Source organism: Ixodes scapularis, unplaced genomic scaffold (genome assembly GCF_016920785.2).
Source record: "Ixodes scapularis isolate PalLabHiFi unplaced genomic scaffold, ASM1692078v2 PGA_scaffold6__148_contigs__length_123643588, whole genome shotgun sequence".
Lineage (NCBI taxonomy): Eukaryota > Metazoa > Arthropoda > Arachnida > Ixodida > Ixodidae > Ixodes > Ixodes scapularis.
Window position 1 is genome coordinate 56,913,061 of NW_024609881.1, and position 18,036 is coordinate 56,931,096.

At 47.2% G+C, this 18,036-nt stretch overlaps 1 protein-coding gene across 4 annotated transcripts in view; it reads right to left on the minus strand.

Moving 5' to 3' along the window:
* The window catches only part of LOC8043247 (inactive rhomboid protein 1), a 50,077-nt gene that overhangs the window by 3,663 nt on the left and 28,378 nt on the right, over window positions 1-18,036 (minus strand). For 3 of the 4 annotated variants that reach the window (XM_029989941.4, XM_040499309.1, XM_040499308.2), the window contains exons 10-15: window positions 17,640-17,714; window positions 16,123-16,284; window positions 7,627-7,766; window positions 6,700-6,934; window positions 5,477-5,577; window positions 302-455 (exon numbers count right to left, since the gene is read on the minus strand). In XM_029989941.4, coding sequence (XP_029845801.2) covers window positions 302-455; window positions 5,477-5,577; window positions 6,700-6,934; window positions 7,627-7,766; window positions 16,123-16,284; window positions 17,640-17,714 — 867 coding nt within the window. Of the gene's footprint in view, window positions 1-301; window positions 456-5,476; window positions 5,578-6,699; window positions 6,935-7,626; window positions 7,767-13,101; window positions 13,123-16,122; window positions 16,285-17,639; window positions 17,715-18,036 lie in introns of all 4 variants that reach the window. The other variant, XM_029989940.4, reaches the window with a different exon arrangement.

Sequence of the window (18,036 nt, forward strand, 5' to 3'; positions counted from 1 at the left end):
GCGCAAAGGGGTCTTATCCGAGTGGTGCTGAAGGGAAGTGTGCGCAGCATCACAAAGAGACAATGGTGCGATGCAACATGCATTGTTGGCTGCATTTTGAAAACTTCAGCCTCGTAAGCCCCTACACTACTCATTTTTTTTTTAACATTTCAAAAGTAGGCAGTGGGCACTTATAGTTACATGGGTGCACGCTCGGTATTTTATGGTGGCACAGCGTGCAAATTTGTGCGGTACGCAAGAAAAAAAACGTTCTCTTCCCCGTAAGCAGGCTCAGAGCTGAAGCCAGGGAGGGTGTACCCACCTCTGCCCTGTAGGGCACGAAGATGGCGCTGGCCAGGTTTCCCGCCACCCCCGAGCACATGTAGATGACGGCCGTGCGGACGGGTCCTGCCAGCTTCTCCAGGTCGCGCATCACAAACAGCTGCACTATCACAGTTATACACAGGTGGAAGATCCTGCGGGGAGAGAGAACAAAGGTTCCTTAGTCATCGGCCAGAACAGCACTGACCAGACAGTCTGTCATCACGAGCCTTCTGTGTTTCCACGATTCATTTTTTTAATTCGGGGGTGCTTTTCCGGGGTTTATGTTTTCCCCAAATTTCATGCTTATTCGTGTCTGACATGCTGGGATTACCTCGGGCTTAAAAAAAGGCAAATACTTTTAATCCTGTTAAAGGACAGCTGTGATTCGGGGATTTCCGGTTTTCCTACGATATTAATAGAACTGATTCAGGGGTTAGTTTTCAAATTTTATCGGAATATACCGGAAATATGGAACTCTAGCAGTCGTTCGCACAAGCTCGAATCAAACGAAGAGAACCTGCCAAAACCGACAAGATCTGTTTTCAGTCTTCACTTAATATAAAAGAAAAGCTGAGCCATGCCAAGTGGCACTTGGCCAAAGATGGCCAGATCTTCACACATCAAATAACTTCCAAAACTAGTTCAAACAGCACCCTTCTTGCAAAGACCGCAGAAACACAACTGAGCGTGTTAAAGTACAGTAAATCATATTATTTTCAAGGTCCCAATTTCGCACAAATTGGGCACGCATACATATCTGTGGCCACTAAATTTCACTAACTCTAGATAGAGGCCCGAATTTCGACCCCTACACAGGAGACATCTTAGCGTGCCCTAATAAATCTTTGCAAATTAGTGAATTCGGAGAATTTGCAAACAGGGGCCCTCAAACATTAAAAGCACATAAAAAAAAACTGTTTTGCAATTTGAAAAGTTAATTTTCTTCTGTGCATTTTCCACTGTCACACTTTTCTTAGAAAGTTATATTTCGTGCTGAGAAACACTTTCTGAAAGCAAGTAGCGGGTGGACACGCCCCCTTTTGGGATACACTCCTTGTTTATTGACAAATTTTCCAACAAAAAAAATTCGTGCCCGATTTAAAAGCATGTTGGGAATGAGCTACACCTCAAAAATGATCTTGCAACTATTGCAAAGCTTTTTGTTTGTTTTTAACCAAGACAATTTTACGAGGTTGAGCACGTTTTTCACGTGTGTACTTTCAAGCGCCCTTGTTTTTTAGAACGACAAAATGGCAACATTGAATGTTGTTCTTTCATTCAATGGTGGTAGCATCGCATGAGCCAATATTTTGAAGTTTTGTAAATTGAACACTGGGTGGAACACCGTCAAGTGGCTGAGGGAAGTTGACGTCATTCAAATATACTCTGCCGACAGAACGACACGACAGGTCACAGAAGAGGCCCGGCAAGCAAGGCGAAAAGTTGAAAAGCGAAGACGCGACTCTAACAATGACTACCAAGCTGGCGGCTATTGAAGAAATGACTCTGAGGGTATTGGAGCCAATAACAATTTGTTATTCACCCGTCTTTTTACTTTAAACTCAATCATCTCGAAACAGTGTTTCTCAGTACATAGACACCATTATTTCCTTAAAGGGGCACGACACCCCAAAGGTCGTATTTGTTTTTGTTGTCAAAAACAATGCAAAAAATATTTTCCCACGTGCGCACGCTCTTTTTTATTTTTGGCGCCCTTCTCTCCCACTCCTCACCTACTCGCTTCTTTTTATTTGCGACGTAATCGATTATGAAACTTAGAAGCTTTGTAAGCAAAATTGTAATATTATTTCATAACTTATTATTTCATAACTGCATTCACAAAATATGTTTTTTAACACAATTGCAAACGCGCTACCTTCTTTTTTGAAATACCAACAGTTGGAGTCCGGAGTGATGTCGCTCCTGGCTTTTTACCCTCCCTCAAGAAACTTGGCGCCGCAGTGGAGCACGGCGCATGTAGCGCTGAGGATGATCGGGAAATCGGACAAAGTTCTCTTTTCTAGGTGCCCGACGACCTCTCGGACTTCAAAAAGGAGATCGTCGCAACGGTCAAAACAAATGGGTTTGGTGTCTCTGCACTGCAGTTTCGGTTGCAGCTCTGGTGGGGCAGCCCTTCACGCAGAACTGGTGTAACGTGGCGCCTCACGTCGGTCACAAAAGCCCACTGCGCATTCTCTTCGACCTCACACCACTTGAAAGAATTTGAGGTCGCTGAAAAAGCCCTAAAAGAACTTCAAGCTCGAAAGTGAAGCGTTGTCCGCTCACAGCAATAGGCGGCACGCACGGAGCGGTTGATCGCGGGACGCGGGCGAACACGACACGGAGGCGTGAGAGAAACCCGAGTTGCTGGACGACTGAACCTTTGACGTCGCTGCACGTGCGCAAATCGCGCGGGAACTTCAAATTCGGCTTTTTAAAACTATTTTTGTAGCGTAAGCTACACTGGCCGAGATTGAGCAGTTTCGCATGGCTCCTGGAGAGCCGTGATGCGCATGCGCGAGGAGCAGTGACGGAACGGGCAGGACTGGTATGGCGCCTGGGTCAGTCCCCGATGCATGCGCCGCGCGCATGCACCCGCTCGAGATCATGGCTCGCACTGTCCGGTTGTTCTGGGCGGCAGTTCGGTTGCTCGATACATAACAACACGGCGCACAGCTGGCTAAACCAACGACGGGCATCTGGCACGTCCTAGCGGAGGACTGAGCATTAATTTGGACCACCTGGGGACCTTTTGACGTGCAACCGAAAGCTCGGTTACATGGCGCCTCCACCGCAATAAGAAGAGCGGAGAAGCTTAACTCATCGGATCCCGAAGTAGTCACATAATGCGTATTCAGTGTGAGTGTCATTGAAGCAGCAGTAAGCATGATAATCAAGCTAATCCTAGACAACCGGGAAGGCTAAGAATAACCAGCTGAACCTAAGCTTACACTACGTATATCTGGCATAGCCAAGCTAAACCACTGCAATTTTTTTAGTTCACAAATACTAAGTTCCCAAGTTACGAATTTTGAGAGTAATGTCCAGGCATCGTTTTCAATCGTTTCGGATAACAATAAAAAAAAAAAGATTTTGACCCTGTCAGTGCCCCTTAAACCTGCCAATATAGAGCATTGATTTTTTATTCCTGCCACTACATAGGTGTTGAAAAGTACTGAACTAGAATTAAAAATATGCAACTAACATCTTTTCTGTTAGACATTTTTTAATACACAAAAAGAGCCAAAGTTTTAGCAGAAAAAAAATTTCTAAAAAACTTTACTTCTCAGTTGATTTGTTAGTTCTAGTTCACTAAAAAAAACACACAATTTGGAACAAAAAGATATACATATGACAGAAATACTCCTATTAATTACAGAGAAAAATGTTCCTCAACATGGACTAAAACACATGGGCTATAAGGACTTGCCTTGTTGTACCCTTAAAGGGCAACTCCACTCAATTCAGAAGATTTCAGGATAATGAGTGATTTCACATTAAAAAGCTTTAGAAAAAGACTCTACCGTAAAATACCGAGCATGCCCCCCCTCCCCCCCTTGTGTAAGCGCCCCCTCCCATTTTATAAAAATTTAATATTTTTATGGCCGCCATCTTGAATGTTATTCCTGAACCAAGTAAGGGCTCCCACCCTATTTTGATTGGATAGTCTCTAAATTTGGAGGGGGCGCTTGCTCGGTATTTTACAGTATGTCAATTGCTTGGCAAAAATTATATAAATTTTCAAATTTAATTTTAGACATGAGCAGAAATTGAAATTGAAACTTCAGCTCCGTCCGGCAACATTAGCCTCGGGCCACCAAGAACATGGCTATCACGTGGTACGAGATGTCACGTGATTCTCTATGCAACAATGGGAGGGATTATGGCGGGCGTGTGCCGGGCACATGTGTTGTCTGCACCGCACTTTCCACCACGTTTTGGTGCCTACGAGATTCTATGATGTCTGAACAACTGTGGCATAAATCTGCGCACATAGTGTCCGTAGTGTGGACGAAACTCCAAAAGACAATAATCACAAATGGTGAGACGACGACGACAGTTGTGATGCGAAAGACGGCGGTAACGGCGGGATCACGGCGGGGCGGCCAGACGGCCCCCAAGAAATGCGCTGCGAAAGCGCGCCGAGAGGAAACCTTGCTAATGTCACATTATGCTTGCCCGGAGAAGTAATAACACGCAAAAGGGGGCAATGGTGATGACATTTAGCTCAACGTTGGCTACGCCCACGCCGTAGCCTTGACTGCGCTGTTTGTTGCGCCTCAATTCGCCCGCTCGAGTCATCCGATTTCGGCAACTTGGCGAGTTGCAAAATTTGCCGGACCGTTAAAGAAACATTTACACAGAACTACGCCATAATATTTGACGTGTGGTCTTCCTAGATGATACTGAAGAGGACTGCATTGTTTTTTTTCCGAAACAAAAATGAAGTGGTGTTGCCCATTAAGGGTTTTACAGTGTTGCTGTACAAAGAGAAAAGCTGTACAAGAGACCTTCCAGCAGCTTTTCGCAAAAGCTCAAAACCCCGGCATTCCTTATTATATTTTTTTGGACGTCGGACACCTTTTAAGAGGAAACACTGCTCTCTCAAATAAGAAACACTTAGAAAAACATTTTTGAAATTGTGTTTTTGAAGACTGACAGGCACTTATTACCTTTTCCTGAAGTATTTTCAAGAAATTAGTCTCTCTTAACTTGAAATATTGATTTTGAAGCATAGTACAATGTGTCTGTTATGTTTTTACTTGTGGTTTCAAGATAAACATTTTACATACTTTGCTATTTTATGGAGTCATATCTCCACTTTCATGCATCCAATCTTCATAAATTTTTGTTTCTCCGGTAGGTTTATAAACAAGGTACGCAATAAGGAATAGAAATATGTTATACATAGCATCCAATTTTTTTTTTTCTACCTCCCATACTTTCTGCGGAAATGAATTTTGGAATTGAAAAACTTGGAAGTCTAATTAAGAACTTCTAAATTGCCCTAGGGCTTCCTATTATGCCTTATTGGATTCTGTAGGCATTTAAGTTTACAGAGATATATTAAGTGTCTTCTTTCAGTACTTGAACTTGTCCTAATCCTGTCCAAAAACTTTGCAAACCAAACTTTCGATATTAGTCAAGGACTGCAGAGAAACAAACGGCTCACCCTGCATGGAGGAACAGCGAAGTCCACAACCGGTAGAACTGGTCAGGCACTTCGGGGTTTACAAAGGGAATCATGCCGCACACGTCGTTCAGGCAGGACACCTGCGAGGCACGCATCGTGGAAGGAGGGAATGCGTCAGACACCCGTCGCTTGTCCTTGTGTCTTGGATTCAACTATGTGTTTCTTGAATTTCGGCTTTAGACTACAGTTTGTGCTTTCCTTGCGTGTGTTCTACCCCTTTCAAGTCTAAAGTTGCTATCCGTCTCCTGTTCTCTCCATGGTCCCAGTACCTTGAGCAACTTCAGTACTTCCAACCCAGTCCTCTCTTCCGTCTCCAGACCACTCTCCCCCGTAGTCCCAGTACTTCTCACCCTCTCCTCCTGTAGTCCCTGTACACAGGCCCAGTATTTTTTTCCTGTCCCCCTTGTACTCTCCCCCTTTAGTTTCAGTATTCATATAGTCCCTCAGCTCGTGTAGTCCCCACACTTTGACCCAATACCCCTACTTCGTCCCCAAACACTGCTCTATGGCCCCTGTACTATGGCCCAATACTTCTCTTCCTCACCTCCTCCTGTCTCAGTACTTCACCCCCTCTCCCTCTTCTCTTGTAGTCCCAGTGCTTCAAATAGTCCTACTACTCTACCCCTGCAGTCCTTGCAGTTTGTCCCAGAACTTCTCTCCTGTCCCTGAAGTACTCTCCCCCATGGTTCCAAAAGTTCAAATAGTCCTACTACCTTGTTTCTCCCGTACTTCTCTCACTCTCCCTTTGTAGTCACTGTACTCCAGCTCAGTACTTCTTTCCTGTCCCCCAAATACTCCCTCCCTATAGTTCTAGTACTTCATATAGTCCCAGTGCACCTGTCCCTCAACCCCTGTAGTTCCCACACTTTGACCCAATCCTGTCTCCTAAGACTGTGCTTTCTAGTCCCAGTACTTCGGCCATATATTTCTCTTCCTCTAGTCCCAGTACTTTACTCCCTCTGCCCGTGTAGTCCCTGTACTTTGGCCCAGTACATCTCCCCTTCTCTTGTAGTCCCAGTACTCCAAGTAGTCCTACTACTCTCCCCCTGCAGCCCTTGTACTTGGGCCCAGAACTTCTTACCTATCCCTCAAGTACACTCCCCCTATGGTTCCAGTAGTTCAAATAGCCCTTCCACTTCTGCCTCTCTCCCACCGTAGACCCGACAATCTCTCCCTGACGGCCAGCCGACCGAGCCAGTCACCTGGGAGCAGAGGGCGGCCTCCTCGTGGAAGAAGCCCCGCACGAAGTCGCAGTAGTCCCGGGTGGTGATGTGGCACTCGCCGTACACCCCGATGCAGCAGGGGCGTCCCACCACCTCGCAGGACATGTGGGCGTCCGGGGACTTGCGGCTCGCCTGGGGACGCCGGCACACGGGCCACTTGGTGATGTCGTCCGGCCACTCGAAGGGGAACACCGAGGCGGGCTCCTCGCAGTACCTGCGCAGACGATGCGGTGGCGCCCGCACGGGTCAGGGCCCCATCCTTCGGTCGGTGTGAGGCAGTGCGACCAAGGTGTACCTTGCACGTCCCATCCTGATGTGCCGTCTTACCCTATATATTCTATCCTGAGGTGCCGCCGTACTTACAGCTGGGGCGCTCTTTGCCACTTTGTGTGATTTCCAAATTCATTGTAGATGTTGTTTCATATCTACATCTATGCGAATATACATACGACAACCTCGATTCGCATGAATTGATGCCCCTACACACGTATCCTTCACGCTAATGTCGACTAGCACGGCATTCGTGTGCCACTACTAAGGCTGTTCATGAACAAAATCAGCTGCATCATCAAACAGTAAACCAACCTTTCGAATGACAAGCAGTAGAATAAAAAAATAACCAATGAATCGCATAATAAGAATGTTACTTTTTCCTGCACGCAGAAACAACCACACAGGTAGATAATGATCAATAGAAAGGAAATACTACAAAAAGAGTATATTGAACCGATTAATAAACAAATAAATTTATTGATCACCTGCTCAAATGACCAACCTATCAATTGTCCAATAAATCAATTGAGTGCCCAACCACCAGATCAACTAGTAAATAATGCGACAAATTACTTGGTCAGTGATTCAATCTCTCATGATTCCCTAGTCTTTTACGAAGAACGACGACCCCACCTCGGATCCTGGCCGCAGACCGACCCGGAGAGACGCCGCTGGGTGACCCCGCGGTCTTGCCCTACGGCAGACGGGTCTGCAACCCACCGGGGCGGGCCCGGCTGGCTCACGTTCCACTTGCGCCAGGTTGATATCACCTCCTGGAATGCGAGACACACTTAGATTTGTCTGCCTCAATAACTTCCGCCTTTGATTTGCTTCCTGCGCTGCAATCATGCAGACGGCGGGTCGTCTGCATAGCCTGCAGAGCATCCAGCCGTCTGCACGCTTATGGCAAAGCAGACGGTGCAAGCTGAAAGCTGCCTCTGCGTCACCGTTCGCTCAGCTGCTATCATGCAAAAGTGGGTAATCTGCATATCGACAAACATGCAGATGACATGCCATCAGCATGTTTACGGCAAAGCAGACGGCAGGCTGTACGCTTAGCTGAGAGCTGCCTTTACATTGCTGTCTAAGCTGCAATCATGCAGACAGCGGGTCGTCTGCTCAGCTGAAAGCATGCACATGCTGCTCGGGCTGTGTAGAGACATGCATTTGTTACATGCCGACTTCTATGCAATCAAACCTTTTTGCAGTGGCATGGCGGGCAGGCACTGAAAAGCAGCTCTGAACGTGATCTGACTGCCATTACTAACTACCCTCCATTCTCTTTACATAGTACAATCCATCTATATACACAATTATTGCATGTAGGACAGTTGCTGTAAAGCAAAAGTAGCATTACAGCTTCTCGATCACTGCGATTGAATCACATACATATTTCAGGATATATCTAGCTTGCTAGTACCATTGGAGGAAACCTTTAGACATTTATGTGAAAGTCTAAGATAGTTTTCAACAAAACGTGCCTTCCAAGTATGTAGATTTAGACTTGTTTGCAAGAGGATTGTAAAAGATTTGACCAGGCTGAAAGTTTGGTGCATGCACTGCAAGGTCTGCATTCAAATAATTCTTAGCATGACCCTAAATATAAACAAATACCCCCAAGTTTCACATGATTGAGGCCAAATGTAAGGTTGATTCTCATCTCGTATACAGCAGACAACTCATTCTTACGATCCACGTTATGAAATTATTATTTCTAGGAAAACTATGTCGCAATAAAAGCCACTGCAAATAGGTGGATTTGATCGGAACTCTTCGTCCTCAGCGAAGCACCAGATATTTTATATTGTTGCATCTTCCATCATGATCCGCGTTCACGAGTTGCAACACTGCTTTTCATTGCGCAGCTGGGCGGAGGTTCGCTCGTACCTTGTACAACAGGCGTTCACATGCGTGAGTCCAAAATGCACACATGCAAAAAACATTGCAAACTCATGTTAACCTGCTATCAAAACCAAACAATAGAAAGGACTACCTCCGATTGCTAAATCTTCAGTAAAAGACAGCCCACCCCCGTCCTCAAGAAACAACCGAATGCTCAAAAAAAAAAAAAAAGGTCAAAGAAAAGGTCAAAGAAAGGTCGAACCAAGGGCTCAAGCGAAAAAGGCAACACATAAATGAAGCAAGGAACCGGGTAACAAACAAGGTACAAACAACGGATAGGTCACTGTGAAGAACGGCCTGTAGTCTTGTAACTAGTTTGGTTAGAGTATAGAGCTAGTAGTGTCTCTGCCGTGCACACATCATTCAAACTAAAAATGTGGGACTCTTTGAACTTCGTGGAGCAGCAAACATCAAGGCAATTCTCCCAGTTTTTCGTGATTGTATTAGCGAAATTCACCCAGCAACAATCGGCCATGGCGTGTCGAACGTGGACATGACGCCAAACAGAGAGCTGAAAGAGTTTGGTTTCAGCCCTCAACTATTAAGGGGAGACACTGGCGTAATTATTAACTTTTGAACTCCTCGTCCGATTTTAATGAAATTTGGAGAGTGCATTTATGAGCAGATGCAGGGGCACTGTGCAAACTTTGACTTCTATAGGAGAATTATGTAAAAAGTTACATATTTGTGTATGAGGCTGTGGCACCTTTCCTTAGGAAATCTATCGTATGAAAATGAAATGTTAAACCACTGTTTTTATTGCTTGGATATGAAGTAGAGGGTATGTGGCTTTGGGCTATCTAATTTGTATGATTAAAATGTAAATATTTCGGAGAGAAATTCTGTCTCCAAAAATCATATGCACTTTCTTTGAATGCCATTTTGCCAAAATGTCTTTTTTTCTCAGTGATGACTTCAACTTAAAACAAAATGAAGTAGATAGCCCAATTCCCCAGTAAATTTCAGTTAAGAAACACTTTGAACGAGGAACCTGGATATGTTTACCATCAAACGATAGATTCCTTGCTACAAAGTTTGCAGCAAAAAAGTGAAACTGAGAAAAACGCATTCAAACATTGAGCACCTTTACTTTATTAGTTTGGCCCAGTCTGTGTCCACTAAAAGGCGCCGGCAGAGTAGGTCTCCCCTTCAGCTGCCTGGTCCCTCTGTGCCTTGGCGATTGCTGCCAGCTTCCTTTGCTTATGGGCCACTTTCGAAGAGTTGAGGGCCTTCTGCTTCGCCTTGGAGACCTTGACTTGGAGGGCCTTGTCAGCGTGCTGAACCTGGTGGCTTCCGGGCTCGATTCCCATTTCATGAAGGGCCCTCTCAAAGCCCTTGGGGCCCAGGTTGAATTCCAGGACGGCAAGAGCCACGGCAGTTTCCACAGTTCTTCGAGAGGCGAAATCCGTCTTGGGACACCGCCTCCACACCAGAGCATTGAACGACTCGTTGTTGTTCTGCGTTCCCATCCTAGCACACCTCTCGAGTAGGTCCTGCCTTGAGAGTCTATTGTAGAGGGGCACCAACTCCTTTGCGATGTCTCTGGAGAAGGCAGGGCGGTGTGGCTGTGGCTTCGTCGGCTCTCCTGCTGCCTCCAGCGCTTTCTGGCGATTAAAGTGACACCAGGAATGTTCTCCATGAGGGCAGGCCTGATGCCGGGGCTCTTCATCGGTGGAGTAGCTGTGGAGGAGGCTGTCAAACACTGCCTTGTGCATGGCTGGAACGTCTGGGGCACTGGTCTTCAGTGCAGATGCATAGTAGCTGGTCAATTTCTTCATGACAAGGTTCGTTAGTTTGCCCCTTCCACCGAGACCTTTTTTTGTTTTCTTTAGGGCCTCCATGCCAGCATACATTCTTTTGGCGACGTGGTTCACACAGTCTTCTTTCCTCATGCCCTTGTCGTAAAGATCAAGTCCCGCAACATGGTTGAAGGCTTTACTGTCCCCGTCGCACAGCACTGTCACATACTGCAGGTTGTGGAGTTGGACGGACCGACGGAAGATCTCGTCTGCTGCTTGCAGCTCCATCGCATTTGCAGACCCAGCAAAGTTCTTCTGGCATACTGCCCTGTGATTCTCGGCCCAGTCTTCATGGCTGTCAGATCCCTGCGCAGGTCCAAGGCTACATCCATGGCAATAATTGCTCTGGACAGAATAGTCCAAAACTAGTCCAGTCTCAAGCTCGATGGCAACTCCAACACCAAAGTGTGAAGTGTGCCCACGCTTATGCCAAGTGCCATCGTATGTCACACAAACGTCCATCAAATCACCGCTATCTGACTCGCGTGTTTCTCGTACAGCTTTTGCTGCCTTGCTCATTACGTTGCTGGCTGCTCTCACTGAGGCGTCGTGGACCTTTTCTCCCAGATCTTGGTAAGATCGGAGATGCATGGGCGAAGGAGCATTGATACCGGCAAAAAAGTTCGTAAGCTTCGTGTATCCGATTCCACATTCACGAGACGCAAGAGAAATCCGTGCTGCCAATTCATTCTGCCGCGAGTGTCCGATGGTCGACGAGTGCGGCGTCCGAGCAACGTCCCCGCAGTCTGGGCAGACGACGACGAATTGCGCCTGAACTCCCTTGCCACTCTCGCTTAGCTGAAGGTCTGATCCACAGCACACCGGGCACAGAAGAGCGGACACCAGTGTTTCGATGGCAGATAAAGCAACCAGACGATAACCTTCGGTTGGGGCACCGTCGGGAGCAGCGGGAGCGTCCGTGGGATCCGCAGCGGGATCGCTCTCTTGCAGTAGCGAGATCTTGCGCTCTATCGCCGTGAGCTCCTCCACAACCTCATAATCTTCAGGAAGAGACGAAGAAACGTCGGCTGGTTGTTCAGAGGTCAGGTCCTGAAGCGACGAACCGGGAGATGGTGACGCGCTCGGGAGCGAAGCAGCCGACGCGTCCGACGTGGTTCCGTTAGGGTTAGCGCATCGTACGCGTCCACCTGACGAGCCTCTTGGTTTCACAGAACGGCGGCGAGCTCCAAAGGCTTGGAGGGAATGCCGTTTAACGGCCGGCATCGCGGCGACGAGACCGTAGATAAAACGATAAAACTGTGAGAAATATATAACGAGCAAGCAAAAGAAGCGAACGTTCGGCCGAAGCAACGAGACGAAACAATAATTCGGGCGAGCGGATCACGTGGGGTGTCACGGGCCAATCCAGGCTTGAGTTTCGTTTTCAAGCCAATTATAGCCGACAACTAGAGGGCTCTGGCTTTGTTCATGCTTACTCTCGAACGAAGTTTACTATCGTCATAAAAGCCCGAAGAAACGACGCTTCCAACGAGGGTATCAACATCGCGGTAGGCCAAATGGGCGCGGAGCGGTCGGCATTTGAAAATGGCGAATATTGTCAACCGATCGCGCGACGGAACGACTCGGGGATAGGAGGCGCGTCGCCGACCTGTCGAAAATCTTTTATATCGGCTTAAATACTCGACGTACAGGCATGAAATTTTATGGAAGGGTGCATTATTAGTTTCTGAAATTAGTTATAACAAATTTGAAAAATGCACTTTTAAAAAAAAAATCGGGAATTGGAGCCCGTGTCCCCCCTTAAACAAAGTACTAATGCGTTTCCAAAAAGGAGTTTCCAATTTTCGCCGCCAAGCTTCGACCACTTCCAGGGTAATGTGACGTTTGTGAACGAGCAGTGTTGCTAGAGATCGCTCGAGATGCCCAAAAAGCCGATTCTGTCATATTGGTGGGCGGTGCTGGTCATTTGTTAGCTTTGTAGTGTGACGAGGCCATAATTGGGTGTTCCCTGTTGGTCAACATTGCAGGAAATTTTCTCAGGGCCTTTCTCAGACGTGAGCCAGCGCATAACATTTGCTTGCTCATTAAGCTAACTTTTCATTTCGAGTGATCATAAGACCGTCCACCAAGTAGTTACTATATGTGAGTTCTATTCGTTCTTGGTAATGTGCCAAACAGATTTGTATCATTCTGCCGGCCTGCCCCCCCCCCCCCCCCCCCCTCAAGCCTGGAACAACCAATTAATGATCATGTAAAAAGGATAGGGGACTGTTCCAAAAACAATAAAGTGGTATGTGTGCAGCAGTGACATTTCATCAAGCAGAAGCTACGAGTCATTCACAGAAACAGCCAAAGCAAGCCAGAGACAAAACATCCTGGCAGGCAGCGTTCGCCGACACACAGGCATTGGTCAGACACGGTGGAAGGAGAGAAAATGTTTGCGTACCCCAGCCATAATTCCTCGTGTCTATCGAGAAAGTGGGAGAGAGAGAGAAAGAGGAGGAAAGGGAAAGAACAATGCTTATTAATACCACAAAAGCACCCGAAAAAGCTCGGAGGAAAAACCCCGACACCGCACCCCCTCAGCGGCACGCACAACAAAGGGCGGAATCCACTGATCTCAACTACGTATCCTGGAAAGCGTGGCGAACACCCCCATCTGGTTTCTGTAGTGAAGCCTCGGGGCCATCATCTTAGCAGTGCCAACGCGCAGCAGATTTTGCCTGAACGGCGTCTCGTGGCCAACGAATGTCAAACTGTCCCAGGTGGAGTTTGGAACTGCCATCATGGCAGCTCGGTGTGTTCACCTTGGTGGTGCCAAACCGTTGCACAGAATATGGCAGTGAGATCATTGGTGGCATAGCAGTGGAGAGCCACTGTTGCCAGAAAACTATGTCCCGGTAGCATGGATAAAGCAGGGTAGTTCAATGATTCAATAAGGTCACATTATAATTAGATACATCAGTAACCACTCGTCAAAAACGTAATTTTTTTACTGAGCTATAGAAGAGCAATAATATACTCCGCTGCTGCATTGACTGCTCGCAAAAAGAAGTTGGAGATATGTAGAATTCCATTGTGATAATGACATTAAAAAAAACTTGGCAGCCACTTTGTCAGAAGAAAGAAAAAAGAAGAATAGATATCAAAATTGATATTTGTTATCTATCGTTTGATATCAATGACTATGCCAACAAAGACAATTTATTTATACCGGATGTGTACCAGAATCGCCTTCCTACATTCCCCAACTTTTCTAGGACTTCCCTAGACAATTTTGGCAAGATTACCTAAACGACCTGGGGAAACGACATGTTGACAACTGTCAATAATGGCACTGACGGTGGGTCACAGGCTACAGGATTCGTGCCTGGAACCTTGATTGCCATTTGCATGATTCTTCGTATCGATGCAACTGCTGCCACATCCAGAAGTGGTGTTCACAACTTTAAAACATGTGCGAGAAAGAAACCACAAAATGTTTCACGAATATTCCCAAGTCGCGCAGTACTCCTGCAAAGTTCTCCGCTAAATTCCTGCCGTCTTAGAGCTCGCCGAAAACCCTGACAACCGTTCTGGTGTTTCAGACATTAGATGCCGTGGCTGCGTTTCAGTTAGACCATGTCCGTTAAAAGTTTTTTGGAGCTGGAAGGACAAACACAGGTTAGCAGCATGAGTGGAAAGTAGCAACACCATCGCCTTCGCCGAGGGCCAACCCTTCTTTGACCTTGCTTTCGGACTGCACGTTTGCACTTCTTTCAATGCGTGACTTTATTCGAACTAATCTATCAGTCTGTTCAGTTTTGCAATAGTAGGCAATACTTCTGCATCATGCCACCTTGCCAGAATGCAAGAGGGCACACTCCCAACGCCGCATTGATTCATAACCAACAAAAATAACAAAGCACCCAACGGACAACAGCAAAACTATCTACCCATAGTATGGGCGCATATACATTTACGTGTTTGGGAAGGCCTTCCAATTTTCAAGTGCCAAAATAATCTACACTAGGGCGCAAACAATCCAACACTGAACAGGAAGTGATATGCCATAAGACCTGCTCTAAGTCAACCTTTACACTGGGAAAAGTCCATTACTCTAAGCACTGCTTGCTTTCACTCCTTACGACTAATAGTTAGCTGCCGCACAAGTGCACAATGCTGAAGGTTCAGATAATAACACAGTCGCCGATCGATTTTTCGAACACCAATAATTAGGACTTGTTCAATATTTTGGACCTAAAGAAGGAACCGTGACCTACCAGATAGAAATGGTGCATATTCACGAACCATTTCCCAGACAGCTTGGGAGTCCGAAAGTTAAATTTTGTGGACAAAATCGTCGCGAGCGGACAGAGGGAAATATTACCGAGAAGGGGCAATTTTGAATTCTATGTTGGCTGCACATGGATTGGCTTGGTTTGGCAGTGCTACTTGAATACTGCTAAGTCGTACCACTCGGTGACGCCGTACAGCTTTTTTTTTAGAGCGCAGCTCTTAGGCACCAGTTTTTGGGCTGAGCGGCTTTGCCGTAGCCATCAGCATCGGCGTAAACGCGCGTTGCATTATGGAACGTTTTCCCACTAAAGTTAGCATGGAAATTTTCCCACTACAGTTAATGTAAAAATTTAGCAGAAAATTTTTTCACCAAATAAAGCGGGAAATTTAGCGAAAATTTCCCTCTAAATGGGAAGGGAGGGTACAGAGAGAGAGGAGGGGCATACCCTCTCCTCCTCAAGAGCTGCTCTCTAATTCGGCATCACAGAGAATTTTAAACGTCTTTAATTTTTTATCTAGCTGCGCACCATTATCATCATCATCATTATTGTTGTTACTATTTTGCTTTATTTATTCGCCATTGCAGTCGTGGACTTGTGTTTTTCATCTCGATCTGGTCTCGGTGAATTGTATTTGTGGACTGCGCTGGCTTTGACGTCATTGGCCCACTGTTCTTCCGCTGCCACAATGTGTCGCCAAGGAGCGCAGAAAGTACTCGACCATAATGCTAGAAAAAAAGCAGCGATTCTCAAGCTAATAGAAAGCTGCCAAACGCAAACGGAGGCGTAACCTGAAACAAGGCGCGCAGGCATGACCTGAAGCAAGGAACTATTTACGGCTCGCATAGACGTAATAAAGGCAAGTTTTTTAATTTGCTGATTTTTCAAACTGCTTTATTATTCGGGCATTTTCTCGGTCTCTGCGAAGTCCAAAAAAACGGTCGGCGACTGTAAACAAACCTACGACTACCATCACCTGTAGACATTATTTTTCGGTACTCCATAATCCAACGGCTCGGGTATGTACCATTCGTCAGGGATGAGCCCTACTAAAGCACCTCTCCAGAGAGTCAACGACTCGTGGGATCTGTACACCAGGTGGCGCAACGTACCATTTGTTCGGAAGGAGCCGACCTGAGGTACGTCCAGCCGTCGTAAAATGCAACGAAAGAAAGTAGGAGGCCACTCACGGAGCACTTGTCCCTCGAGGTTTGGACGCAGCCCGACCGGTCGTTGCGGATGCAGCAGGCCGTGTTGCGCTCTTTCCGCCGGTCCTTGGCGATGCTGTCGTGGATGCGCCGGTCCTTCCGCATGCACGGCGTGAACTTGGCTCCCAGGTGGACCAGGTCCGCCTGAGGGGCAGGGCCAGACCCGGGAGAGCCCGAGTCAACGACGGCGACACCCGCTTGGGTTTTTCATATCGAAGGGCGAGTCTGATTCGGAGCTGCCTTTCAATACGATCGAGCGTGGAAAAAGTTCACGCTGAAGCACTAAGGACCGAATGCTGTGGGGATTTCTGTAGTCTTCCTGTCCCCGACGGTTGTGATAACGGCCCTGGGTCGGAACCCTCGGCCTTCTTCGCCGCGAGCTCCGACCTGTTCGTGAAGCAGAGGGGAGGGACCCCTGCTCTGGGTGGCCCTCCCCTCACTCTCTTCCGGGGGGATCTCCTTCCGTTCTGCTGCTCGGATGCGGCTCACAACCAACAGCCAAGAAGGTTTTGCCTCGTCTTTTCCCACTTTCGGGAAGGGGACTCGTGCGGTGGCCGCAAAAGAGATGGGACGTGTCATTGACAACTTCTTCGACGCTTTCCCACCCTCTGGTTCTCCGATACTCGTGTCTGGCGGGTAAGGACCTTTTCTTACCTTGCCGGCGCGGGGGGCATTTTGGATGGGGACATTGCAGTTCTTTTAAGAGAGTATTTTAATAAATATCTCAGGCTCTGTCGTTACTCTGGTACGTGCGTCTTCTCTTCCGCTATATTTGAGAGAGCGAAACGAGGCAGTGATCATTGACACCTACGGAGGTATTTAACCGAACCGGCCCGTGGTAATTTTGATCCTAAATGTCGTCCACACTGCTGCGGAGTTGTGGAAACCGGGCCACTAGGTTCGACGTCTCCTTCGAGGTCGCCGCCGCTGTTGAGGTAACCCTTTGGTTCCTCTATCGGTACCTCCGTTAGTAGCTAAAAAAAAACCTTATACATAATAGGAATACCTCCCTGCCCACCGAAAAAGGAAAGGAAACGCTACATTGTGAAGCTAACGACACCCCAAAGGACTCCTCAGGGAAGGGACCACCAGGGTTCACACTCTCAACTTTGTGACCAGAGAGTGAAAAGTCCTCAGACTTTTCCTGCACCGGATAGGTTTCATCTACACTCCCCGAGGTTCGACTAACAGCGCCCGAAACTTGTTCCCGGCCGGCGCGCGTCTAGCATCCCGGGGATTGTGAAGTTGTGGGGCGACTGCGGCATAACAGGCATCTGCCACACACACTGCCGCCGGGGCTGCGACAACGCCGGGCAACCGGCGATCGTGCGACACTTGCACGACGTCGGGGGGCGGAGACCGAGGGACCGCTTTTTAGGATGCGGTAAACAAACCGGCCGGACGCTCGTTCCGGACACCATACCACCGTAGTACTGAGACAGCAGAGGTCAACGACAAACAGGCAGTCAAATGAACAAACAAGGAAGTGTTCCACGCACCGCTCTGGGCCCCACCCAGAAGTTGTCCGGCTCGTAGAAGTCTACCTGCTGTAGCGTCAGCGTCGTCACCATCACCTGCGAGGCGCCGCGTCGTTAGTGCCGGAAAAAGGAATGTGCGGCGTCCCTCGCGTCTAGTTGCCGTGTCGGAGCCAAACATACGCCGCAATGGCTCGAGTGACGATCGTACCGGCGAAATCCGAAAAGAAAAAGTGCTAAAAAAAAATCATCCAATGTGCCCGCATCATTGTTTTTCTTTTTTTAAATTGCAATATGTTTTGTGTGTTGTATGGCTATTTGAAAAAAAAAAAAAAAAACATAAAATATAGAAAATAATTTATAATGGCAAGAAAAGAATATTCAGTTCTAGCATTCTACCTGCTTAAAGAGCCCTGCAAGA